General features: G+C 52.2%; 10 protein-coding genes across 10 annotated transcripts; 6 read left to right on the top strand and 4 right to left on the bottom strand.

The window, feature by feature from the left end:
* Positions 1-91: 91 nt before the first annotated feature.
* SNOG_05856 (hypothetical protein) lies at positions 92-1,360 on the top strand (the record flags this gene model as incomplete). The annotated part of the gene is made up of 2 exons (XM_001796200.1): positions 92-191; positions 396-1,360. 2 exons carry the CDS (start codon positions 92-94, stop codon positions 1,358-1,360), a joined length of 1,065 nt encoding a protein of 354 aa, XP_001796252.1.
* A 390-nt stretch (positions 1,361-1,750) lies between these two features.
* On the top strand, positions 1,751-2,251 carry SNOG_05857 (hypothetical protein; the record flags this gene model as incomplete). The annotated part of the gene is made up of 2 exons (XM_001796201.1): positions 1,751-1,810; positions 1,997-2,251. 2 exons carry the CDS (start codon positions 1,751-1,753, stop codon positions 2,249-2,251), a joined length of 315 nt encoding a protein of 104 aa, XP_001796253.1.
* A 1,613-nt stretch (positions 2,252-3,864) lies between these two features.
* On the top strand, positions 3,865-7,014 carry SNOG_05858 (hypothetical protein; the record flags this gene model as incomplete). The annotated part of the gene is made up of 1 exon (XM_001796202.1): positions 3,865-7,014. One exon carries the CDS (start codon positions 3,865-3,867, stop codon positions 7,012-7,014), a length of 3,150 nt encoding a protein of 1,049 aa, XP_001796254.1.
* A 354-nt stretch (positions 7,015-7,368) lies between these two features.
* On the bottom strand, positions 7,369-8,292 carry SNOG_05859 (hypothetical protein; the record flags this gene model as incomplete). Its single annotated transcript, XM_001796203.1, has 2 exons — positions 7,369-7,919; positions 7,983-8,292. 2 exons carry the CDS (start codon positions 8,290-8,292, stop codon positions 7,369-7,371), a joined length of 861 nt encoding a protein of 286 aa, XP_001796255.1.
* Positions 8,293-8,372: 80 nt separating this feature from the next.
* On the top strand, positions 8,373-9,940 carry SNOG_05860 (hypothetical protein; the record flags this gene model as incomplete). Its single annotated transcript, XM_001796204.1, has 4 exons — positions 8,373-9,174; positions 9,240-9,324; positions 9,431-9,672; positions 9,780-9,940. The coding sequence occupies 4 exons, from the start codon at positions 8,373-8,375 to the stop codon at positions 9,938-9,940; spliced, it is 1,290 nt and encodes a 429-aa protein (XP_001796256.1).
* Positions 9,941-11,092: 1,152 nt separating this feature from the next.
* Positions 11,093-14,737, bottom strand: SNOG_05861 (hypothetical protein; the record flags this gene model as incomplete). The annotated part of the gene is made up of 3 exons (XM_001796205.1): positions 11,093-11,460; positions 11,606-14,491; positions 14,553-14,737. 3 exons carry the CDS (start codon positions 14,735-14,737, stop codon positions 11,337-11,339), a joined length of 3,195 nt encoding a protein of 1,064 aa, XP_001796257.1. The 3' UTR covers positions 11,093-11,336.
* Positions 14,738-16,918: 2,181 nt separating this feature from the next.
* Positions 16,919-18,427, top strand: SNOG_05862 (hypothetical protein; the record flags this gene model as incomplete). Its single annotated transcript, XM_001796206.1, has 2 exons — positions 16,919-17,118; positions 17,344-18,427. 2 exons carry the CDS (start codon positions 16,919-16,921, stop codon positions 18,425-18,427), a joined length of 1,284 nt encoding a protein of 427 aa, XP_001796258.1.
* Positions 18,401-18,905, bottom strand: SNOG_05863 (hypothetical protein). The gene is made up of 3 exons (XM_001796207.1): positions 18,828-18,905; positions 18,664-18,773; positions 18,401-18,614 (listed from the first exon to the last, which is right to left on the bottom strand). Exons 1-3 carry the CDS (start codon positions 18,840-18,842, stop codon positions 18,527-18,529), a joined length of 213 nt encoding a protein of 70 aa, XP_001796259.1. The 5' UTR covers positions 18,843-18,905; the 3' UTR covers positions 18,401-18,526.
* Positions 18,906-19,199: 294 nt separating this feature from the next.
* SNOG_05864 (hypothetical protein) lies at positions 19,200-22,790 on the top strand (the record flags this gene model as incomplete). The annotated part of the gene is given in 3 exon segments (XM_001796208.1): positions 19,200-19,331; positions 19,385-21,280; positions 21,300-22,790. 3 exon segments carry the CDS (start codon positions 19,200-19,202, stop codon positions 22,788-22,790), a joined length of 3,519 nt encoding a protein of 1,172 aa, XP_001796260.1.
* Positions 22,791-23,577: 787 nt separating this feature from the next.
* SNOG_05865 (hypothetical protein) lies at positions 23,578-25,732 on the bottom strand (the record flags this gene model as incomplete). Its single annotated transcript, XM_001796209.1, has 2 exons — positions 23,578-25,318; positions 25,428-25,732. The coding sequence occupies 2 exons, from the start codon at positions 25,730-25,732 to the stop codon at positions 23,578-23,580; spliced, it is 2,046 nt and encodes a 681-aa protein (XP_001796261.1).
* Between the last annotated feature and the right edge of the window lie 5 nt (positions 25,733-25,737).

The following is a 25,737-nucleotide window of genomic DNA, read 5'->3' on the forward strand; positions in this document are numbered from 1 at the left end:
ACAAAGTCATAGGACGATTCTGCTTTGGTGTTCCCATTGTTGATAGTTTATACCAGAAAATGTTCAAATCAATAATGACGGGAATTTCGTAATGAGGGCTCGACAAGCGCGCAAGGCAAGGGGCAAACGCGTAGATAAGCGTCTGCTTCAGAACGACATTCGCTTGATACTGAAAGCAGTATCCCCCCTGAGTGAGTTAGTACATGTAAAGTGACGAGAGCGATGGAGGTGTGTTGTAAAGGTCCCACGACACAGTCCGTGCGCATGACCACATCCCCCGCCTTCGGTCTTCTCGCCGGATCATTGCCCCGACCAAGTGGGATGCTTCACCAGCATCCCAAACATCAATCTTTTCCACATTCCAAGCTCACATCCAAACCAAGATTTTACCACAGATCAACATGAAAGTCCTCATCACCGGGCGCAGGCGGCTTCGTCGGCCAGATCGTCGCCCAAAAACTCATCTCCACATCCACTGCCACATCCCTCATCCTCGCAGACGTTCAAGGAGCCTCCAAACCCAACCTCTTCCACCGCTGTGCAATGTCTCGGCGCGGACCTAACAGACCCAAAAGCCGCGGAAGCTTTGATTGCACAGGAACCAGATGCAGTCTACATTCTACACGGCATAATGTCCAGCGGCTCCGAAGCGAATCTCGAGCTCGGGCTGAAAGTAAACTTCGACTCCGTGCGGCAACTGCTCGACATTATTCGCGTCAAGCGGCCGGGGATTAAAGTCGTGTTTACGTCGTCGTGCGCGGTGTTTGGCCGGAAAGCAGTGGGCAACACGGCGACGGAGACGGATATCGTACCCATGCCTGAATCGAGCTACGGCACGCAGAAACTCATGGTGGAGTTTTTGGTCAATGATTATTCGCGACGTGGACTTATTGATGGGCGGATCGTGCGTCTTCCAACTGTTTTTGTTAGGGCGGGCGCGCCGACAGCGGCGGCGAGTTCGTTTGTGTCGGGGATTGTGCGGGAGCCGGTGCATGGGCAGGGAAGTGAATTGCCCGTGGATCCGAGTATTGGGATTTGGTTGACGAGTCCGCGGGCGCTGGCGGCGAATCTTGTGCATGCGATTAAGGCGCCCAAGGAGAAGTTTGGGCATTATAGACAGGTGTTGTTGCCGGGATATACGGCGACGAGTGGGGAGATTTTGGAGGCGTTGGAGAAGGTTTGTGGGAAGGAGACGAGGGCGTTGGTGAAGGAGAAGAGGGATGAGACGATACAGAGGATTGTGTTGAGTTGGCCGGCTGGGTATGATACGACTCGGGCGAAGGAACTCGGTTTTGAAGAGGATGTGGGGCTGGAGCAGACGATTAGGGATTTTGTCGAGGCGGAGAAACAAAAGTCTTGAGGTTTCACTTTTAAGCGGCGAATAGTATCCAGACTATGAGGTCTATAGAGTGTATGTACAGCGCAAAGCTTCTTAAGATATATGCAAATCTGAACGCATGTTGAATGAGCATGATCACCCACTATGTCGATCCGCAAGAACCGAATTGTGGGCGGCATCCCCAGCTAGGGAGACAGAAATCATCTCCAGTCCCACACCAGCCATAATCACTACAGCATCGACCGTAAGTCGATCCCGAACAAGTCATTCCACTTCCCTCTGCGCCACAACGTCCATTGGTGCTCACGTTGGTCGGCACTGGTGGCGCAGATGACGTAGTTGTAGGTGTCGGCGTGGCAGTCGATGTTGGTGTCGGCGTTGGCGTTGGCGTTGTTGTAGTTCCAATCGCTGATGAAGTTGAGCTCGATGAAGAGCTTGAAATCGGCGCCGGAACCGAGGAAGATGGAGGTGGTGCGACACCACTACACGTGCCAAAGGAACTACGACATCCAGTGCCACAGTATTGAAGTCCGCTACCACAGAAGTACCATTCAGAACAACAACTTCCAAAGCCTGAACCAGCACAGGTGGTGATATTTCCGCATTGGCCGTTAGGAGAGACGATCAATGTGCCGGATGGGAGTGGAGGTAAAACAGATGAGCTCGATGGCAGGATTGATGAGCTCGACGGCACTACGGTCGAGCTTGAGGCTGAAACTACAGTCGAGCTCGATGATGGTGAAGGTGTCGGTGTTGGTGTTGGAGTGGGACTGGGTGTATCTGGAGGCGCATCACCACACCGGCCATACTGTGGCTGACATCCTACAATTATCCCGCAATGTCTGCGGAATTCAGTATTTGCCTTCAGACTTGAAGGTAAGTGACGCTTACTCAGGATCTGTCCCGCAATAATCGAAGGTAGAGCAGCATTGACTACCAGTGCAGCTTGCACCACCTGCGCTTGGTCCGCAGCGGCCAGCTTCCTGGCGCGCGTCTAACTGATGGAGGAGTCGTAATAATAGCCTTGGTGATGTCGCGTTTCGTGTCGTGACGGACTGTGGAGCTGCATCCTGTAGTATGGTATCTGCGAACGGATCATGGGAGATAGGGGCTTCTAGAGATAGACTCGACGCAACAGTCACTGAGATCCCTAAAGATGATGCTAAACCAACTGCTATCCACTTCATCTTCCTTGCTGTATGTCAAACGTCTGATGTCGGACAAAGGGCGAATCCAGCGGGCATGGGCCGACTATAAATGGGTGCCACATTTCCGTATCGTTCGGGAATATAATATCTCAACGCGAGAAAAGTAGACACGAGCTCTTATACAGCAATATCGAAGATGCGAACCGGGCTTATGCCGAGACGCATTGGGCGATACAAGGTACACGTGAACCTGGAAGAATACCGCCTGCCCAATCGTGCAACTCTTCCAAGCCGATAGAGTGCATGCGAGCAATACAATTGATGGGCGTACGAAATCATAACGCTCCGCGAAGTTACTGTTAATCTGGGGTTACGGTTGGACTGTTTGTGGGGCCTTTCGGGTGTGGAAGATGTGGGGGCAGTTGGATGTGGACGGACTCTTCACCCATGGATAGTTGATAGCCTAAGTGACTTTGAAGAAGGTTCATCGCGGCGAGAGTATATATGGTCGGATGATCCTCGGACATATGCAGATAAGGGTAGGTGATCAGGAGGAGGTCGCAGAACATGGTGTGAAGACACATCGCTAATCCTCATTCTTGCGAACATCCACCATCAAAGCTTCACCTTCAGGATTTTTGGTGCTCAAGATCCAGTGCGACGTGTTGGATATGGCCTGTGCGGAATAATCATGGCTAAAGAACAATAACCTCGTCCACGATGACATGAAGTCACCATGCCAATCCGGAAGTGTTCAGGAATTTGGCATATGACGTGATGAGAATCGAAGTTCAAATACAGCGACATTACCTCTCTTATATCCTTTGCGGGATGTACGCATGGCGTGTAGTGTGTGGTGAAGGTAGGAGAGGAAGGCAGTAGGAGGGTCCAAAGCTGAGAGATGATGTTCATTAGCGTGACCCCGGATTTCGGAAGAAGCTGATCCCTGTTGTCAACCTGACGACCACACGCGTCGCGACATAGTGACCGTGACTGCATTGCTGTGACAGCGCAGTCGCAACCGACGCGTTGAGGATTCTACAGCATTCGTGGTCTTCTGAGTCGAGATTTTCAATTTGAGCAGGAGACATTGATCGCGATTAACATATTACTTAGCGCAACAGTCGCGACTGCGAAGAAAGAGCACCTTTCCGCTCACCTCAGGAGAGCCCAGACAGAACTACCTCTTTCCCACCCATTGGAACTCCGAATTATGGCTGCGCGACTCACGTGCCCTGTAAAGTCATAACAGCGACAGCGAGGACCCGAGGGGAAGCGCTCAAAGTTAAGACAGAAGAACCGCCAGTCTACCGGTGACTTCCTGAGCAGCCGTCCTCGGAATATCTATCGAGAACAACTTGTCACAACCACGCCTACATGGTGCGCGAGAAGGCACAAGTCACGATGGGCTCAACTACAATGGACATGCTGGAGGACGAAGTGGTGAAGGCGCAGGACAGGCGATGGAGGCTCAGGCTGCGCAACCCGTGGGCTTGCTCAGCATACACCCTGGTCACCACAGCACTTGGCTTTGCTGCGTTTTTCCTCATGCTGCAGTCATTTCTGACCAAGCAACTGGACACCAAAGGCTGTGAAATGGTCTATATGCGCCCGATGTACTCCAAATTCGACGACTTCGATACCGAGCACACACGATTCGCCAGCAAATACTCGTTATACCTATATCGGGAGTGGGGGATTGATGAGGAGTTCACGGTCAAAGGAGCTCCTGTCCTGTTCATACCAGGGAACGCCGGCAGCTACAAGCAAGTACGATCGCTCGCCGCTGAGTCCGCATACCACTACCACAACTCCGTCCAGCATGAGTCGAATGCTGGGAAAGGAGAAAGAAGGCCGCTGGACTTCTTTGCGGTCGACTTCAACGAGGACTTTACTGCTTTTCATGGCCAAACAGTGTTAGACCAAGCTGAATATCTCAACGATGCCATTACATTCATCTTATCTCTATATCACACCCCAGGTCGCTCCCGACGCGATCCACACCTACCAGACCCAACATCTGTCATCATCGTAGGTCATTCGATGGGCGGCGTTGTCGCTCGGACTCTGTTCACGATGCCGAACTATCAAGCGAACTCTATCAACACAATTGTCACGATTGCGGCGCCGCACGCTAGGCCCCCTGTTTCCTTTGATGGCGATATTGTTCGCACTCAGAATGCAGTCAACAGCTACTGGCGGAGTGCATATGCACAAGACTCAGCCAAGGATAATCCGCTACAGCACGTCACTCTTGTGTCAATTGCAGGTGGCGGACTGGATAACATAGTCTCATCGGACTATGCAAGCATCGCATCTATAGTTCCAGAGACACACGGCTTCACCGTATTTTCGTCCTCCATCCCCAACTGCTGGACTGGTGCAGATCATCTTGCAATCACTTGGTGTGACCAAGTCCGCAAGAGCATCGTACGGGCACTATACGATGTAGTAGACGTATCACAAGCAATGCAGACGCTCCCCGTTACAAACCGTATGCGATTCTTCAAGAAGTGGTTCCTCACCGGACTTGAGGACATTGCAGAGAAGACACTACCAATGACCACAGAGGCCACCTTGTTGACTGTGGATGTTGATACCGCGATATTACCGCAGGAAGAACAACTCGTTCTGAGGAGCTTGGGGCGGTCTTCTCCGAATATAAAAGCCTTCTTGCTTCCAGTACCGCCACGGGACCGTGGCGAGAAGATCTTCACATTACTGACTAATGAGCGGCTGGACGGACCAGGTGAGCATGGCAGACTAGAAGTTCTCTTCTGCAGCATGTCCTCAGCACAATCTACACAGTCCTATCTGACACACCTGGACTTTGCTGGTGAAAGTCCAACCGCGACGAAATTGGCTTGCAAGAATGCTGCATCCGATGTCATCATCCTTCCCGAGTCTACCAGTCATTCGAATTTTCCTTTCAGACCGGATCAAGCGCCATTCTCGTATTTGCAGTATGACGTGCGCGACCTGGCACAGCACCAATTCGTCGCCGTGCTCGATAAGGTTGCCCATCACAGTGCAGGGTGGGTCGTTGCAGCCTTCAGTGCCAGTTCCGAGGCCACGGTTAAGGTCAACCCGAGTTTACAACGTCTACTTTACACTGGAATCTCCTTGCAATTACCGCCTCGTCGCCCTCTGACAACAGAGATCAGCATTCCCGCGTTACACTCGAGTCTACTGGCGTACGACGTACACATCAGCAGACAAAAATGCAGTCAAGGCGAGCTCTTCGCTCCGCTGCTACGACAATACATCTCCGACCTGTACGAAAGCAAATTTTTCGTCAACGTCGAAGATGCAATGATCAACGTGCATGGGCGTGGTCGCCCTACTTGCCGAGCCGCGCTCTCCTCAAAGAGCCCTTCGAACGGTCTTTCATTGCAGATATGGGCCGACCCAACGTGCGATAGCAGCATTGATGTTACCCTTAAAGTGGACTTCCTTGGCAGCTTGGGAAAGCTCTGGATGCGCTACCGAATCGTCTTCGCAGCTTTCCCGCTCCTCGTCGTTGCCTTGGTCTTATGCCAGCAATTCCGCACATACGATGCAACTGGAGTTTTCATAAGCTTTGCGCAAAGTCTCAACGAGTGTATGTATTCATCGTTGCCACTTGCAATCACGGCTTTGACCTTTTTGTCCATCACCTTGGCTACTGCTCAGATGCAGTCTAAGAAGCTGCAAGCGTTGGGTGGGCCGGCATCAATCATCGGCGCATTCTTCGATAACGACAACGAGTTGCTACTCGGGTCAGAAGATCCTTTCTTCTGGTTCTTGGTCCCGCTCTTCGGCATCATGTGCACCGCCATTTGCGTCATGGTAAATTACGTTGTACTGATCCTGACCTATCTCTTCGCAACACTCTACGCTCTCGTCAGATCAAACCGACTCCTAGATGCATCAGGCCAACGAACGCCCGATGCTTTCGCCGTCACATCCACCCGCCGCCGCATCATCAACACACTCATCCTGTTATCTCTCATCTCAACGGCAATACCATACCATTTCGCATACGTCGTACTCTGCATCGTCCAGCTTGCAACATGCATCCGCGGCTTCCGCCTCGCCAAGGAAGCACAACTCGACACCAACTACAACTTCTACAACTACGCGCATTCAATATTCATCCTGATGCTGTGGATCCTGCCAATCAATCTCCCAGTCCTAGTCGTCTGGATTCGCAACCTTGCCATCCAGTGGTTGACGCCGTTCTCCTCGCACCACAATGTGTTATCAATCACGCCGTTTATATTGCTTGTGGAGACACTTAGCACGGGGCGCATGGTTCCTCGAGTTCGACCGGGCATATCACTGTTCACGAATGTTTTTCTCTTCGCTATTGGGGCGTATGCGGCGGTTTATGGCGTCACGTATGCGTATGTCCTGCATCACCTGGCGAATATTCTGTGTGCGTGGCTTGTGGCCATTCACTTCGACACTTTGGGTCTTGCGTTCGAGGATAGTAGCAAAGGGGTGGCGGTGGTGGGAGGTAGGAGTGAGGGGAAGAAGAGGCCTTGAGGGAGAACTCTGGAGATATCTTCTAGGTCAATATGCTTTTCGTGGGCTTTTCTGGTGTTGCATAGCGGGTCATTGGCGTTTACGTCATGCTTATTCATATTCTCAGCATTTCGGGCATAGTGAGCAGCTGGGGGCCAAAAGTTCCCCATGAGGAGAATTCTGGCATTCATGCCTATGTCGATGCAGGCGGGTGGACACGTCTTCGTGAACACTGGATGTAAGCATCAATTTCAATGAATATATCAATACAAGTTAAATTCCGTACACTACACCTTGTTTGCTGCATGGAGATCAAAAATGGTACTTTTCGCAGCTGCAAGCTAATTCTTCATTACCATCCTCGTTCACACATCTTCACTGCCCCGTCCCACCCCCACCACCCGTACTCGACCCAACAAACACCACCAAAACAGCCGCATACGTCGCCGTCGATACCAACGCCTCCACATTCCCCACACGCACCCCAAACGTCAGCACCGCAATGAAAATCAGCACCGACACAGATACCGTCACCAGACTCTTTGTAGTCGACGAATCAATCGCCATGATCAGCATTGGGCCGACGAGAAACGAGCCGCCTACAGCGGCGATGGTGAAGCGACAGAGTCGGTCGATGAAGGGCGAGACTTCTTTGGGAGGCTTGCCTTCGGAGAATTCGCGGCGTCGGGCGGAGCGTTCGTTGGAGGAGTAGGTTAGCCAGGCGGGGAGGGCGTGCATTAGGGTGGAGCGGAGAGCGTCTGTTCGGGGCTCGGCGTCGTCGAAGTAGGAGTAGTGCGAGTTGAAGACGGAAATGTCATGCACTTGGGGTTGGAAGTAGCGTTGCAGGACGAATCTGCGCTGCGTGCTTTCTTGTTTAGTCAATCCTTTTCTGCGATGGAGGAAGTGGTAGTTCTGGATGGCGGTCGCTGTATTGTGTTATTTGCTGAGAAAGTGCTTGTTGAGCTGAGGCTGAAGTGTAGTATACTGACAGTATTGTTCTAAGATCAGTCTGATGCTCTCCAGGTCTTCATTTGAGATCGCTTTTGCTTTGCGTAGGGTATCTTTGAGGCGGACGAGCTTGGTTTGCAATGCGACGATGTTTGTCCTTTGCAGTGCCTCGAATCGCATGAAGGCGAAGTCTTCGTCTTCATCTATGGACCTTTGCACGTACTCTAGTAGAGCCTCATTGCCTGAGTCACATGCGGCTGGGTTGGTTTCAGCATGCAGAAGTGAAGATGAATCTGAAGGTGGATGCGCGCTTGCTGCAGGACCTGTCACACTGTCCATTGGAGAAGCCATGATCGAACTGCCTGTTGCACTATCGGTCGGTTGAAGGTTATGGAGTTCAGGAAACTTTGTAGCGAACCGTGCAAGCCACCATGCATGAAGGCGTGGCGCGTCAGCCCTCAGCCTTCAGCCCTCAGCCTTCCAAGGTTGCCTCAGCCCCTACCGCATCTACACAGCCTAGAATGTTATGGTACTTTGCACACGACGAAATAGATGTCCTTACCCTCTCAATCCCTTCACGGAACTTTCATTACGGAGGAGTCTACATATGTACCATTATGACCGCGACTAGCAATGATGGAATGCAAGACGAGCGATCGGGCAACAGAGTTGGAAATGCTACGTCTCTACCCCAAAAGAAGCATCTCGCCGCCAGATTCCTCACTCGCCTGTCAACAAGGCTTTTCAAAGACAACAAAAGGAATGTTAGCAACGCAGTAGGCCTCGGTTTAGTTCAAGGGCCGACCAAAGATGAATCTCCTGCGGCCAAACCGAGGCAAAAGACATTCGTTCTACTACCAAGAAACCGACACCCCAAAACGGACCCATCCACAACCGCTACTGGTCTCTTTCAAAACAACTCCACAGACCGTCCTTCGCGGCGCAAAGCATATAGCGTTCCTGCATACGGCAACAGCAGATGGGACGTTTTCACCCGTCGCTCTTTATCGTTACATTCTAACCGCTCTTCCGCACACTCATCAGAACCCGATGATGAAATAGACGTGATTTTAGCTAGCATGTGCGACCTTGTCGACAAACACACGAAGCACTTACATCTTGCCCGCCGCAATATGTACATGTCAAGCTACTACTTAGACGATGTAACGGAGCTAAGAGGGTCTCTTTGGCGTACAATGAGCGCTATGCCCAAGAGCAACAAGCCGCAACGCAGTAAGTAGGAAAAGCACAAGTAATGTAGAGTTAGGTGATCAGACGATTGCTAATACATCTAGTAGAGCTGTATCATACGCTTGTAGTCCTGCACGACGACTTGAAGCAGACATTCGAGAGGAATTCACAAGAGTTCCTTCACGCTAGACGGTACATGGATGCGACGAGGATCGAGGCTTGCAATGCGGCAGTGAAGTCGCTAGCGGATCGAGTGGACAGAATAGCGTCGACGCAACCACACCTCGATCAAGTCCAGCCACTCTTCATCTGATGACACCTTAAGTCCAGTGCGGAATCTTGTCAACAGACACGCACAGGAATATCGCATGACCCTTTTCCAAGCGATAAACAATGAAAAGAGCACCCATGCTAAACCACCAGTCCTGGACGGTTGTTTATCCCGCTACTTGTTCTTTGACATGGAAAAGCTTCAAAAAGCAGTCACTTTTGTAGAAAAAGAAGTATCTGGCAGGCCCGCTTCTCACGAGCGGCACGATCGTGAGTTCCAACAATGGCACATTTCCCGGAGCTATTTTTGCCTCATGTAGCTAACCTTAGTCTCAGAAACAGTTCGCGAGCTTGTGATCATCTACGACGATGTGCAGCGAGACTTCAAATCACACCTGGAAACATTCCCGAATACGAACGCTTTGTTCGGGCTTACGTTACCACGACATGCGGCTTGGGTTACATTGGCCAGAGCAATGACAAAAAGGCTTGTGGATCTGATCTAATTCTCTGGTACCGTGAGCGTGTAAGGGCATAGAGGTGATCAACACAAAACTTCTCTAATTCCAAGCTTTTCTGCATTTACTCTCTCCTCTTTTCTTATCACAGTCACTGTTCTTTGGTCATTCATGTAGTAGCTTGGTAGTCTTCAAACACTTAGGATCAAGCCGAGAGATAGGATGGAATGTGATGAAGTGAAACAGGCTCATCTATTGGACTGCTGATATTTCAAGGGTCTTAGTTACATTTCCTCGTTTCTATGCATGCGTTGCTACACTTCCACATTTTCCGTAAAGTGAAAGTAGCTCACTATCGGACATATGCGAGGCTACCGATAAAATACCCAGCTCTGGTACGTGGTCTAGCGACGCTTTATGTGGCTATTCCTGAATATCTTCGTTATACGTTCCGACACGAGCGCAAAAACTTTCAGCCCAAACCATCACAGTACCATATACTCTCAGATTGAACGCAAGTCTTGCTTCTTCGAGGCCCCTCCCTACAAATCAGTGCTTTGCCCAGATCTCAACAATCCTGCCCACCCAAATGTCTTACTCTTACTACCGCGTATACCTCCAGGCACCACCACACCCAAACACCAGCTTCATTGAGCAATCGGCTTTTCACATCTCGCAATGTACGGACACACTTGTTGCAAAGCTGAACGCATCGCACATTTAAATTGTCAGCGTATACCTCCAGCTCACCCCCATCTTCAAGCCCTCTTTTCATTGTTCATCAGCCGCAGCAAGCATAGTCTGTTTTTGGTTCCCACAGAGGCTGAGTTGTGAAAGCCTGTATTAATTTCCAGTACCTTGAATGACAGTCTTGAAATACTGATACGCACGAGATTATTAGGCGCCTTTGGCATTCATATCACAAGCTTGAAGGCTTGAGGGATGTCGCCACCTTGCCTTTCGACAGTCGATTGTGGAAAATAGGAGAGGAGTCTGGTAGGACGATGCGCCGTGACTTTGACTGTATACGATAATGCTCTACTTCTCTAGACGTAATGCGACACATTGCAGTGTACCTCACGCATGCCGTATTATCCCTGAGGCTTGGAGTAGCCCATCACCCGTTCTTCCTAGACGTTCCCAACTGTGCGTGGCAAGCATACGCAGTACTAAACGCGCAACATCGCGAGAGTGGACAAACATGATGCCAATCAAAGAGCAGAGCACACAAGTTTGAACTGTTTATCAAGATCTATTTCTATCTTCTTGACAGATAACGAACCTGCAAGCTGTAGCTGTCGTAACAAAACCATGCATAATTTTGTGGATATCCAGACGCCGACCCATGACCACTCGCAACGCATCACACATTACTGTCGTAGGCTAAGCGTCTCAAGCCGTGAAATGCAACCCTCTATCGCATCCGTGAACATCGCAACCAGGAAAGAAAGACTACTTTTGTCGGGGGCGATACGCTTAGTCGTCCTCGTCGGAGAAGACCTCCTCGCCACGCTTGCGGCGGGCCATGCGGTCCTTCTTCTTCTTGCGCATCTCGCTCGACGTGAGCTTCTTCTTCTTCTCTTGGCTGGCGATTTTATTACTGCATTGGGTTAGCGCGGTTCATTGAAAGGATTTGGAAGTGCAGGCGAAGGGTGGATGTGAAGGGGGGGTAATGGGAAGGTGTTGGGGGGATTTTCGGGATTTTCGGAACAATCCGAAATTTCGGAACAAGAAGGAATACGTACCCCATGGCGTCGAACTTCTCCTCCTCCTCACCCTCCTTGGCGCTGAAACGAGGGCCAGAACCCTGACCCTGCACCCAGTTGTGGCCGGAAGGTGTCATGCGACCGTCCATGACGGCCCAGACTTCCTCAGTCAAGTCCTTGGTGAACTCAGCCGAGTGAGTGATGATGATGACACCACCCTCGAAGGACTTGATGGCCTTGGAAAGGGCACCGAGAGAGTCACGGTCGAGGTAGTTGGTAGGCTCGTCAAGAACGATCAAGTGAGGACGCTGCCATGAGCAGGCGGCGAGAACGACCTTGACACGCTGTCCACCGGACAGACCGCGCATACGTGAGTGGGAGACAAGCTCGGCATCGAGACCGAACTGCGCGCAGTGGGCCTCAATCTCCTTACGGACCAAAGGACGGAACTGACCAGAGGCGAGAGCCTCCTTCTGGTCAACCTCGGCGACCATCTTGGCGTGGGATGCCATGATCTCGGAACGAGGAATCCAGGCGTTGTCTGCAGTCATCATGGGAGTCCACTTCTCGTTCTTCATGCCGACGTTGTCTCCGAGAGCGAATGAACACTCGTACTCGTAGGAGTTCTTGAACTTCCTTCGGGAGTTGATACCAATGACACGACGCTGGGTACCCTCGATCTTGTAGATCTTGTCCATGGCCTTCTCGTCCTCCTCGGTGACGATCTTGTTGGCACGGTCCATGGTCTCACGGTCCTCACCAGTCTGGAAACGCCACTGGATGTACTCGGAAGGAGTAGAGTCGAGGTGGTGATCGATATGGGCGAAAGCGTGCTGTTTGATGTACGCAATACGGATGTTCTCGTGGTGGTAAATCTCACCAGAGGTGGGGACAAGCTCACCAGTCAGGACGTTGACAAGGGTGGACTTGCCAGCACCGTTGGGTCCAATGACAGCGATACGAGAGCCGAGCGAGCACTGGAAGGTAATGTCGGCAATCTGGGGCTTAGAGGTACCCTCGTACTGGAAGCTCATGTTGGTAGCACGGAGAATGGCCTTAGCCTTGGTCTTGACACCCTCAAGGAAACCGGGCTCGGGGAACTTGAACTCCATGTCGGAGGCGCTGAGCTCGTGGTATGACTTGGCAGAAGGCACACGCTTGACGAACTCGTCTAGGTTACCGCGGTAACGCTTGAGCTTGAAGCGCTCGTAGTGGATGACGTGCTGGATGATGTTGTTCAAGAACTTGCTGTCGTGGGAGATGACAATGGATGTGCAAGGGGAGTTGGTCAGGTAGTCCTCGAGCCACTTGACGTTCTTGACGTCCAAATGGTTGGTGGGCTCGTCAAGAAGCAGAATGTCGGGCTCCTCGAACACAGCACGCGCAAGAGCGAGCTTCATCTTCCAGCCACCGGACAGAGCGGTGATGGGACCGTTGTACATGTCGTTGGTGAAACCGAACTCGTTGAGGGTGCTCTTGACCTCCTCTTCGGGCTTGGTGATACCGACGTCTGCAAGCTTCTTCAAGGTCCAGGCAATGACGGTCTGCTCAGTATCGGCTGAGTCAAGATCGTGCTCAACGTAGACAGTCTTGACTTCGTTCTGCTTGGGGAAACCCTCAACCTGCTCGTTGTTGATAGCGCGCATGAGGGTGGTCTTTCCGGAACCGTTGGGTCCGAGGAGACCGTAACGCTGACCACGCTTCAGGCGGAGATGTGTCTGGTTGAGCAGGATCTTAGCACCGTAGGCCAAGTTGAATGTGCAGTTGCACAGATCCTCGCCCTCCTCCTCATCAGGCTCAGCGACCTCCTCCTGCAGGGCAGCGGGCAGAGCGCGCTTGCGGAGGTTCTCGGTGATGTCCTTGGCCTCCTCATCGCCAACAAGGACGGCGACGAAGGGACCGGCATTGGCCTGCCAGTTGAGGCCCTCGTAGTCCTTCTCGTCGATGAGCTGACCACCAATGGCACCAATGTAGTTGACGACGGGGGTGAAGCGGTCGTCGAGCTTGTACTTGGAGGGCAGGACGTCCTTGAGCTTGCCAGCAATGGTGGCAACGTCACCGTCCTTGGACAGCTCGGGGATCTTGCCGTTCTCAACGTGACCAACACGGATCAAGGTGTCGAGACCCTGGCGAGTCTTCTCACGGGCCTCGGGGTCAGCCAAGTTGTCGTGGTTCTTCTCGAGCGCAGGCATCAGCTTGGGCAAGAAAGCAGCGACAATCTGGGGGTCCTCGACAAGCTTGCACATGTTGTCGATAATGACAGCAGTCTTACGCTTGATGGCAGTCTCGCGCTCGACGAGACCACGCTCGAGCAGGGGCACCATGATGGCGAGGGTGGGCTCGTGGACATCAGTGACGAAGGTGGTGGCACCGAGCAAGTGAACGGTCTCGGGGACGTTCTCAGGCTTGGCGATACACTTGATAAGCTCGGGAATGAAGCGCTCAATATCCTTGTTGGAGATCAAGGAGCAGAGAGTCTCCATGGTGGCGTAGGCAGCCTTCTTGACCTCGGGCTTGGTGTCCCACATGGCACCAGAGATGACGGGAATCAGGTCTGGGACACGGAAGGCCATCTGTGCAGGGGCGCTCTTGGTGAGGACCTCAATGCACTTCAGGTCGGCCATCTTCTCGGGCCACTTTTGTGCGGTCTCGAGGGACTTGATGATGTGTGGGATGATGGCCTTGACGGCGTTGGGGTTGGCGGCAGCGACAATCGACTCAGCGGTGGTCTGAGCAGCAACCTTGACGGCGCTCATCTTGTCGCCGACAGCGGCGAGGACGGCGGGGAGGAGCTCGACAAGGTAGGGCTCGACCGAGGCGGAGACGTGGGAGTGCTGCGCAATGGCACGGATGGCGTCAAGCGCGCGCTCACGGGCAACGGCATCCTTCTTGCTGGCGAGCTGCTTGGTGAGCAGTTCGACGGCCCTGCGAAAATTGTTAGAAACGTGTCATGGCGGGGTGGAGGGGTAGAGGCGTTGAGACGTACTTGGTGGGAGCGTCAGCCTCCTCAATGTCGCCGTTGATGAAGGTGGCGATAGACTGAGCGGCAGCGTTGATCTGGTCCTGCTCCTTGGAGACGGTCAACTTGCCCATGAGCTCCTCGAGGGCCTTGAGGGCCTTCGAGTTCTCGGACTTGATGGCCGCAGCGTCGTGAAGAGCAGCGGGAGCCATGTTGTCGGTTGGTGGTAGGGTGAGGGTGTGGGTAGAGGAAAGAGGGTCGAGGGAGGCGGGCGCCTTTATATAATAGGCACTGGTGCGGGGCCTAAAAACTTTTCGGTGAAAGATGAAATCTCTCGGGTATCAAAGCGTGCACAGCAGCGAGAAATGTGACTCGCAGCTCCTCTATGCTACCGTAAAGCACACAACAAAGAAAGAAGTCGTGGGATGTCCCAGAGAAGTGAGGGGAGGATATGTAGGGGCCTTCACTGCGGGCGCGCACTTCTTATGTGGGCAAAATTTTGAGCAAGCCGATAAGATTAGCGTTAGCGCCAGTTGGGCCCTGCACTCTGAGACCGGGGATACTCGCAAACCACAGACACGAATCGCCCCTCGTTGACAACCAGAAATTTCACTCTTGCCGCTTTGCTCCAGTTTCTCCATTATTTGCTCCTCCATTTGCTTCTGCACTTTTCCACAACAGCTGCTGAGGAGCCACTCTTGGTGGCGGCCATGTCGCAGCCCACGTTGCAAAAAGGCGTCTATTTGTGGCGAGTTTCGACATGCGCGCTGACCGCCTTTGCAAACGACCCCAGCCAACGGCATTTGCCCAACAGGAAGTCGAGAAACGCGGATTATGCAGTGCGAAGATCAGGGACCACGACCCTGACAATGTGCCTTCGCTGTGATCCCTCGGGATAAGTAACGCCCGCCTGGAGGTATACACACTCAGATAAAAGTGTCCTCGACTTCATGTCTGCTTATTGTAGGCAACTGCCTCGTACAGTCCTGCGGCTGAAGCATACCGGAAGCTGTTCGCCCAGCCCTGCCGAATTTGTACGCTACGGCCATGAGCGGAGGCTCCAGACTGGCTCCTAGAGTACCTGCCCGATTCTGCCGAAGTCTATGCGACGTTGAATTGGCTCGTTCCGACGTTCCAAAGTATGTTTTGCCACATTCTTACGCGCTGTTGCCCAGCGTTCCATAGTTTCGGATTAACAGGGCACGCATGAGGGTCGAGACTCGTTCGTGAAATCTTGGTTGGGCAAAGCCATTCCTTTGTACCTGTCAAGCGGTCACTGCCTTTAGCCCTCTTCTGTCCAGACAAAGTTCTGCACGAAATCTTGACACGCATGGGATCTGGGGCTCCTATCCATTGCACTCAAAATCCCAGCTTCGTTCACTGCAGGTTGCCAATTACGACGGAAAGTAACTAAGGTGATTTAGCAACCTGAAGCTAGAAACGGTATCGAGAGGATTCAGTTGCGACGGCAAGTATCCGCGTATAGCTTCAGGCTATAGGATGAGCTGCCACCTGTTGCACCCTGTTCGCTTTCCGTCAGTTGCGGATGTCGTGCCAGAGGCTTCGCTAGTCCACAGCACGTCCTACTACGCTCGAGCATCCCCACAACTTATCGATATGTCTACCCCGGATTCTACACAGTACGCTTGCGTCAATGCGCCCTGTTTGCGACATGACTTCCTGAGCATCGCCGCTGCAGTTCCCATGTTCATGTGACTATGCCATCGAATCTACAGCTTAGCGATGAATACACATGGTCCTCACTTCGGTATCCACTGACCTGTGCCTGCGGTCGACCTCGATCCTTTCATCATTATTTCGCACTCGCGCGGCAAGTGCACTCTTGAGTTTGTTGTGACAAATGTTTTGAGATACGAAAATCCGATGCTTGATGCAGCTGCTACACAGTTTCGAGCGACATTTTGTCTGTTTTCGCTCCAAGGATCTTGCTCAAAATCGAATTATTATACCACTTGCTACTGTTACCAGTTTGCGCCATCTTTCTATATTCCAAAGAACAAGTTCCTCGCGTGCGGATGGTGGTTTTGCTTTCGACATGTCCAGCTGGATTTGTGCAGGTGGGATGGATGGCAGATGACGTTCATGTGATCGGACTCTTTCCTCACCGCTCTAGCAGCTCGTATCTGCCCGCATGAGCTTTGGGAAAGCTTCGCCTGTGCCCGCACGCCTTGAATACTCTTAGAGGGATATGAAATCCTTTTTACGACATTCACGATAACCAGCAGCAATCGATCCACTTTACGCGGCACGTAATTTCGACTGCGACGCGACGTACACAGCAAGCTTCGGACCTAGCATCGTGGTGTCTATCGCGTCCCGCTGAGTGAATGGGAAGGAATTTGAGAAGATGAGATCATCGATATAAAACAACAATGGCATACATTCAGCGACCGCTGATTATCCAATCGCACATCATACGATTGTGCTGCCCGCGCACAGTTAGAAGGACAAGGAGCGGTCCGTTCGCGAGGGTACAGAATCGCAAACTGCACACAGAGACTGTGACAGACAACGACATCTCTCGGTTGGCGAGTCTGCCGTTGCATCCTCTGACGCTTGCCGACCTGGTCAAGTAAGCTCCTCGCGCAGTCTCTTGCCTCGATGAAGGATTAATAAAGTCGCGTGACAGACATGGAAGACCACCACTCACAACTCAGCAACTGCTGACCTCCGCAAACTTTACGCTCTCAATCCTACCCGCACGACTTGCGCACCGTATACAGTCGCTCAGAAACCTACCCTTCATCGTCGTCTCGAACCCACACGTGTCGAAGATACACTCGAACTATATACACAGTCTGTCTACGTTGCTACCATGGGCGGAGCACGAGATAAAGACGCTGGAGGAGGAGGTGAAGTTCACAGAGGTCATGGCTGACCTGGTGCAAACACACGCGAATACCATAAGCATACTGGCAAGAGGTTTCCCTCGAAAGCACGAAAGTACATCCAGCCCTAAGGATGTGACGCGCTTCTTGGACGAACATCTGCGGGCCAGGATAGGCACGCGCTTGATCGCAGAGCAGCATCTTTCGCTGCACTTTTCGAGTCAGCCGCACAAAGAGGTCATGCACGAGTCAGAAGAAAATGCAGGCTACATTGGCGTTATCGACACCAAGCTCAAGCCTGCTACAATTGTCGAGCACTGCGCCAACACCGTGGGCGAGATCTGCGAGCTCAAGTACGGTGTACGACCTACGGTTGTCATCAACGGCGAGCCAGACTACACCTTCGCACACGTCCCAGTTCATCTCGAATACATAATCACGGAGCTGCTGAAGAATGCGTTCCGCGCAACAGTCGAGAGCGGTATGGAGCGTGAGCCGATCGAAGTCACAATCGCCCCGCTGCCAGAGCTACTGCCAGAAGACACTGGGGAGAAGGACTCGGAGGATCTGGCCAAGAGGCGCGTCGAGAATGTTGATCAGGGCAACGCAGATGTAGCATCGCACGCTTTTACTGGCCTCCACGGAAACGCCGCTGCGAAGATCGATTCGAACATTCTGCCCCTCAAGCACTCTACGCCGGGCGTCACCATCCGCATACGTGACCGTGGCGGCGGCATATCGCCCGATAATCTCCATCATATATGGGACTACAGCTTCACGACATTCAACGACGACCAGGCATCTTCTACCTTATCGGGCTCACATAGTTCGCATACGGGCATGGATGCACTGAATGCCATGTCTGGCCCTGGCGGCGACGGGGCACACAGTCTTGCTGGGCTTGGGTATGGATTGCCGCTCGGAAGAGCATACGCGGAATACTTTGGCGGAGGCATAGCAGTGCAGAGCTTGTGGGGCTGGGGCACGGATGTGTATCTCAGCTTGCGGGGCGTGGGCAGAGTAGACGGAGACGACAAAGAAAAGAAGAGGTAGACAGGCTGTGTCACATTCATATGCCATTCATTATCATATGCCTAGAGTTCCACCCGATGCCATCATGCCGTTATCATTTCTCGTTCGAAGTGTGACGCTCTATTGGGTCTTGACCTCGCCGTCGTGCTCGACAGTGATCTTGTCGTTGGACTGGAGCGTGGAGATGGCATCGTCGGGGACCTTGGCACTGTGTAATGTCAGCATTTGCTATCGAGGGGGGGTGAGAGGAAGCATACGTGAAGCCCTTGATGAGAGAGAACTCGCTGACGATCTCGCCGCCCTGGTCCTTGACGTGCTGCTTGGCCTTCTCGAGGTCGTCGTTGGACGCGTCCTTGGCGAGGGTAATCTGGTACTCACGTTAGACAGGCAGCACCAAACATGAAGCAGGAGGGGTATGTACGTTGTACTGAGGCATCTTGAATGTGTAGATGTGTGTATGAGTGAGTCAGTTGCAGGTGAAAGTGTAGTGAGCACAGACACAAGCAGGATCAAGATCGATGTTTATATAGGCGTACTACGTTCCAGGCTTCCAACTACCCACCACCACCCTGCACAATCTCCTAAAGCCTTGGATAAACGCTGATGACGTGCGTGTCCCAGCACACGAGGCCATGGTGCCCCACCACCACGGCCAACCGCGTCCTTATCGATAACGCCATCCCTGCAGCAATTTTAGCGCGCCGGCCTAGCGTCGAAATTTTGGGACGCAGGCGCATCGCCGCTGGAGAAGTCACTTTTTCACGGCTCCGCGAATTGAAGCAGTGAGGGGACCATGGCCGACCAAGGGAATCGTCCGCACAGGACGACAAAGGAGAAGAAAGCGCATACCGGCGGACCGAATCCAAAGGCTTTTGCGTATGCGGCGCCGGGAAGATTGCAGAAGACAGCTGCGCGCTCACACGATGTATGTTACCTTCGTACTTCTTGCACTTTGGCGATACTGATAGATATGTAAAGGTCAAAGAGAAACGCCTCCACGTCCCCCTCGTTGACCGCCTCCCCGAAGAAGCTCCCCCCATCATCGTCGGCGTCGTCGGCCCCCCCGGCGTAGGCAAAACTACTCTGATCAAATCGCTCATTCGCCGATACACGAAGCAAACCCTCTCGACGCCGAGCGGGCCGCTCACAGTTGTCACTTCCAAGCGGCGACGCCTTACGTTCATAGAATGCCCGGCGGATTCGCTCGCCAGCATGATCGACATTGCGAAAGTGGTGGACATCGTGCTGCTGATGATTGACGGCAACTACGGCTTCGAAATGGAGACGATGGAGTTCTTGAACGTCCTCAGCGCGAGCGGTATGCCGGGAAATGTGTTCGGTATCCTGACGCATCTGGACTTGTTTCGCAAGCAAGAAGCGCTGAAATTGCAGAAGAAGCGCCTCAAGCACAGATTTTGGAGCGAGTTGTACCAGGGCGCAAAACTCTTCTACCTGTCTGGAGTAGTCAATGGGCGATACCCCGACCGAGAGATCATGAATCTTAGCAGGTTCTTGAGCGTGATGAAGAATCCTAGACCGCTGGTGTGGAGGAATAGCCATCCGTATTGTCTGGCGGATCGCTTCTTGGACATCACGCCCCCAACGGACATGGAGCAGAACCCCAAGTGCGATCGCACGGTCGCGCTGTATGGATACCTTCGCGGAACAAATTTCCCGGCGGGTGGATCGCGCGTGCATATACCTGGTGTGGGCGATTTGACGGTCACTTCGACAGAGGCGCTGCCGGATCCGTGTCCGACGCCGTTTGCAGAGAAGCAGGGCGAGAAGATGACGGGCAAGAAGAAGCGCACGAGGTTGGGTGAGAAACAGAAGATTCTATATGCGCCCATGTCGGATGTCGGTGGTGTGCTTGTCGATAAAGACGCAGTGTATATTGATGTCAAGACCTCAACGTTTGATCCGGATGTCGACTATGCGGAGCGCGGACTGGGCGAGCAGATGATGGTCAACCTACAGGGTGGGCGAAAGATGCTTGGTGAAGACGACCGGGGCTTCAGGCTATTCAGTGGCGGCAAGCTTGTTGATAAGATCGAGGATGATGTCGAGGATACTGGACGCCGGTCACACCGAAAGGCGAGAGCTGCGGAAGCTGAGGAGGTCGACGACGGAGATCTTGATGGCATCGATAGTGATGAGGAAGAGTTACAACAACATGGCAGTGGTTCGGAGGATGAGGATGATACCGGCTTTCTCGACACGAATGGCGCAACAAACGGCAAGCCCAAGTTTGCCCGGAAAGAGTCGGATCAAAACGGCGATGCAGCTGAAGAAGTCGCATTCGCGGACAGTGACTCTGATCTTGGTTCGATATCCGGAGACGAGCGAGATTTGAGCGACCTGGACGAGGGCGAATCCGAATCAGAAGAGGATGATGACGAAGAAGGCGCGCTGCGCTGGAAAGACAACCTCCGTGAAAACGCCGCGAAGCTACATGGACAAAAACGAGCATACCGCATAACAGACCTTGCCAAGATGATGTATAACCTCGACCTTGCGCCCACCGACGTGATCAAAAAGTGGACTGGCGCACAAGTTGAGGAGGAGATCGAGGATGATGAAGACGCAGATGATGGCTTCTTCAAAAAGTCCAAAACCGAAGACTCTGCTAATGCCGAAGATCGATACATTCCAAGGTTCGACTACGAAGAGCTGGCAGAACGATGGGAAGACGAGGACAACATCGACGCTCTCCGGAGTCGATTTGCCACAGGCCACATGAATGGCAAGGGTGGTGATGGTGAAGAGGAGAATGAAGATGATTTTGAAGGCTTCGATGAAGATGATGAGGGTGATGGCGAGTTTGAGGATTTAGAGACAGGCGAGAAGTTCGGTGGCGAGGAACCCAAACCAGAAGTGGACGAAGCAGCCCAAGACTATCGAGGAAGAGCGAGAACGCAACGCCAAGCGGAAAGAAGAGCTGAAGCTTCGGTTCGAAGAAGAAGATCGCGAAGGTTTCATGAACGACAAAGCCGACGGTCGTAAAGAAGGCGCCGCGCAAGAAGAAGAATTCGGCGAGGATGACTGGTATGATGCACAAAAGGCTATGATTCAGAAGCAATTGGACATCAACCGCGCTGAGTTTGACCAGCTGGATGAGCTTTCTCGTGTCCGTGTCGAAGGTCACAAGGCTGGCACATACGTCCGGATCGTTCTTGAGAACGTACCATACGAGTTCTCCGCACACTTCAACCCGCGATTTCCCATTCTGATCGGTGGGTTGACACCGACAGAGGAGCGATTTGGCTTTGTCCAAATACGCATCAAGCGTCACAGATGGCACAAGAAGATCCTCAAGACAAATGATCCTCTCATCTTCTCGCTCGGATGGAGACGGTTCCAGACTACGCCCATCTACAGTATATCAGATTCGCGGACGCGCAATCGCATGCTCAAGTACACGCCTGAGCACATGCATTGCTTTGGTACCTTCTACGGCCCTCTCGTCGCACCAAACACTGGTTTTGTCTGCCTTCAAAGCCTCAGCAACAAGACACCCGGCTTCCGGATCAGCGCCACCGGCGTTGTCTTGAATGTCGACGAATCGACCGAAATCGTCAAGAAGCTCAAGCTCACTGGCCACCCGTACAAGATCTTCAAGAACACCGCCTTCATCAAAGACATGTTCAAATCCTCGCTCGAAATCGCAAAATTCGAAGGCGCCTCCATCCGCACCGTCTCCGGTGTCCGCGGCCAAATCAAGCGCGCCCTTTCCAAACCCGAAGGAAACTTCCGCGCCACCTTCGAAGACAAAATCCTCATGAGCGACATCGTCTTCCTGCGTGCCTGGTATCCCATCAAGCCCCGCCGCTTCTACAATACCGTCACAAACCTGCTCACCCCACCGTCCGCCGAGCAGAAGGAGGCCGGCGAAAGCACAGGCTGGAACGGCATGCGCCTCACGGGTGTCGTCCGCCACGAACTCTCCCTTCCCACACCCGCCGACAAAAACTCTGCATACCGCCCCATCGACCGCCCCACCCGCGTCTTCAACCCCCTACGCATCCCGCGCAAACTCGCTGCCAACCTGCCCTTCAAATCCCAAGCCCCCGTCATGAAGCCCCAGCGCCAACCCACGTATCTGCAAAAACGCGCGGTCGTGCTGGGTGGCGAGGAGAAGAAGGCGCGCAAACTCATGGACCAGGTCGTGGCGATTCGCAATGATAAAGTGGAGAAGAGGCGCAAGAAACAGGATGAGAGGAAGGAGGGGTATCGGAGTAAGGTTAAGGAGAATGAGGAGAAGAGGGGCGAGAGGGAGAAGAGGGAGAAGCAGGAGTATTGGGAGAGGGAAGGGAAGAAGAGGAGGTTTCAGGGTGAGGGAGACCAAGGAGGGAGAGGTGGAGGTGGAGGCAAGAGGAGGAAGTAGATGGTTGAAATGAAAGAGGGAGGGGGTGTAGCATTAGTGGCGTTTTCATATTGGGAGAGATAAAATGGATTGAGATTTCGCTGTTCGAAGATGAAAGTGTCTGGCTAGTCTCGGTGCGTGTTGGAGTGATGTAGGAGAAGTAACAATGTAGCCTGGTTATCTTCAGGTCTTTTGCGCGATGCGTTATGGTTGCGACATATCGGAGCTGGGCATCGCAAGAGTCTGGTTCCTTCCCGATATTTTCTATGCACTCCAAGATTGTCGCAGTCTCCGGCTCGCCTAGTTCCTCTCTGAGCTCCTGGATGCAGCTACACTGTACTGTCTACATATGAGTTGCATCTATCTTCCCTGACTATTCCTAAAGTACATTTATAGATTGTCTGCTGTTGCATCTATGAAAGCTCTGTATTCTTCGCGCTCTTTATCTTCTCTACTACTGTAATCCGAACATTGAGGTCTACTTTCAGAAATCATACCTGATGGATTTGGAAGGTGAGATGCATCAGATGCATTTGTATATCCAAGCTTTGAAATCTTGTTGACAGTATTTCAACTGCGCTCAAGCAGCGCAACAGTTTTCATCTCTTTCTGAAGCTAAGCCTTGTTAGCATAGAGGTAACTCATGCTGCAAAGATTCAAAATCCATCTCCCGTCTTTTTGCGTCTTCACAGGCCTTTGAATCTGATTGAGATCGCAGCTGGTATTCCCGCTACTCTCTGATAAAACTTTGAGTCTTGACATGGCGAGTAGTAAAGTTCGATTTTATTATGCCCCGCAGAGTCAAATTCTACACTAGCTCAATTGTACATGCTTTTGAACACAATGGTGCGGGAGATACGGACAATGACTCAAAAATTCTCCGCATCTTCCTTGTAGGCGGACGCACTACGCCTAATCTTTCGCCGCTTGTGGGGCTCATAGGCTTCAGAAGTAGGCCAGGTGCAAAGCTGCGATTCTCATGATCTTGAAAGCTCAGCATGAGCCAATCTTGATCGAACACGGTTTTCAGGTCTGTGATTGTATGCTCCAGCACGGCTGTCATGATGGTTGCTATTCCGATCAACCTAGACAGTGATGAGTCGAGAACGAGAAGGTCCATGGGCTGGCCAGGTGATAACTTTGGCGTCCATTGAACTGCATAGGCACGAAGTTTCACGGGCAGAATCCATCCGGTAAGGAAAAGGGAGGGTTTGAATTGATAGATGTCGTAGTTCTTTTGCATTGCTTGCCTGTATTCGTACACACTGTATTTATGACCGTTGAGATCCTGGATGCTAACATCTACAGGAGGTTCATGAGGCAGGAGAGTATTTTTTTGATCGATAGACCCTTGATCCAGTCCTGTAATGCCTTTGAAGGCGGCCCAGCTCCAGGATGGAAAACCTTTCCTCTTAGTGATGATTGAATTGGGGTCGTATCGCGGCTGCCATAGTAGAGCCTCGAGGAGGTCATGTTTTTCTGAAAGTGCGTCTTTCGTCTCTGCAGACCATGTAAGGCCCCAGATATGAGAGCAGACCGAGCGTAGTATACCAAGTATTGCATTGAGAATATCTGAGTCGTAGGAAATATCTCTGCGTAGATACTCTTCTATCAGTGCGTTGAGTCTACTGGCGTCAGATCGAAAGTTCATGATCGGGAAAAGGCAGGTCTTCGGTTGCAATGTAGCCTCTAACCCCTCAGAAGCCCATTGCGATAGGTTGATTCGACGACAAGAGAAAGCACGTGTTTCTATCATCTCCCAGTGGTACGTCTCTTGACACTGGAAGTAGACCTGGGACGATGTAAAGACTAGTCGCCGGCGAGAGAGGAGGCCTTCTTGAAAGGTCCAAGCTCGTCTTGACCATTTGCTTTGCTTTATCTCCATGATAGTATTGGGAAGGATAGCGACTCTTCGCTTTCCAACTTTGACCGAAGGGTGGCGGTGACGAGGGACGTATGACACACCTGGCAGACCGCAACTCGAGCCCTCCCCGACCGCATTGATGATCGTGACAGCTGCTCCTGTATATATACGATCCATGTTATGGATCAAAGTCTTCTTAGTTTTTGCCTTCTGATCGATACAGTACCGATCAATCCACAGATACTGTAGACCAAGCGCTCTGGTACATGTCATGGCATCCTCGATCAATGGTGGTGCGGGCGTGGGTATGTTTGACAAAACCTCGGGCACAGCCTCAGCTCCCCATACATAACTCAGCGCTGCAAATCTGCAATAGGGCGGAGCTGTCACTACCTTCCTGGTTAGACAGTCGATGACGGCAAACCCGGAAAGTGAAACAGACAGAGCTGATTCACAAGTAGTCGTGTGCTCCTTCTCGCAGCAACTCAGCCACTGCCTTAATATCCACCAGTCCACATTCCTTGTTTGCTCATTTTCTAGGTACGGTCTTTGTACCGGAGGCATATCCGGCAAGTGCTCAGGCATTGGCAGAAGCCACCCAGATCCATTGCCACTGAGTTCGTACAAGAACTCCCGAACACCTTCTGCACGTTTCGCAACCAGTTTGTAATTGGAATAGAAGCGACTTGGTAGTATATTGTACTCCTCAATACTGTGTCGACGGAACCAAATCAGCATTTGATCACTGCTTCCAAACACATTGTTGTTCATAGGGCTGATCTGGTTGCACTTACGTCTTGGCCAATAAGCGACAGAAGCGACACCGTTCATCAATCTTTTTGAAGGTATAAAGATGGATTGAGTTCATGTACTTCCCACCGCGTTCCTCGATTGTAGCTTGATCGAGCTGAAGAGCCGCACATGGCTTGCACAGCCCGCCAGGACCTAAACTGTTAAGCAGCGGGTCATTTGTTAATTCTCCATCCAGCTCTTGAGTAGGGGAAATCATTGGCCTCGGCCTCTTGTTCGGTCTTGTCTCTTTCCCGGTGGCTGTGGTCGCTGAACGCTTCAAAGAGATTGACGTCTGTGATTGCGACATGATGC

This window comes from Parastagonospora nodorum (genome assembly GCF_000146915.1).
Source record: "Parastagonospora nodorum SN15 chromosome Unknown scaffold_8, whole genome shotgun sequence".
Classification (NCBI taxonomy): Eukaryota; Fungi; Ascomycota; class Dothideomycetes; order Pleosporales; family Phaeosphaeriaceae; genus Parastagonospora; species Parastagonospora nodorum.

Bases quoted from the DNA above. Each gene is read 5' to 3' on its own strand.
- SNOG_05863 (XM_001796207.1), bottom strand. The intron at 18,615-18,663 runs GTATGCTTCCTC...GACATTACACAG, and splicing joins TCTCTCATCAAGGGCTTCAC to TGCCAAGGTCCCCGACGATG.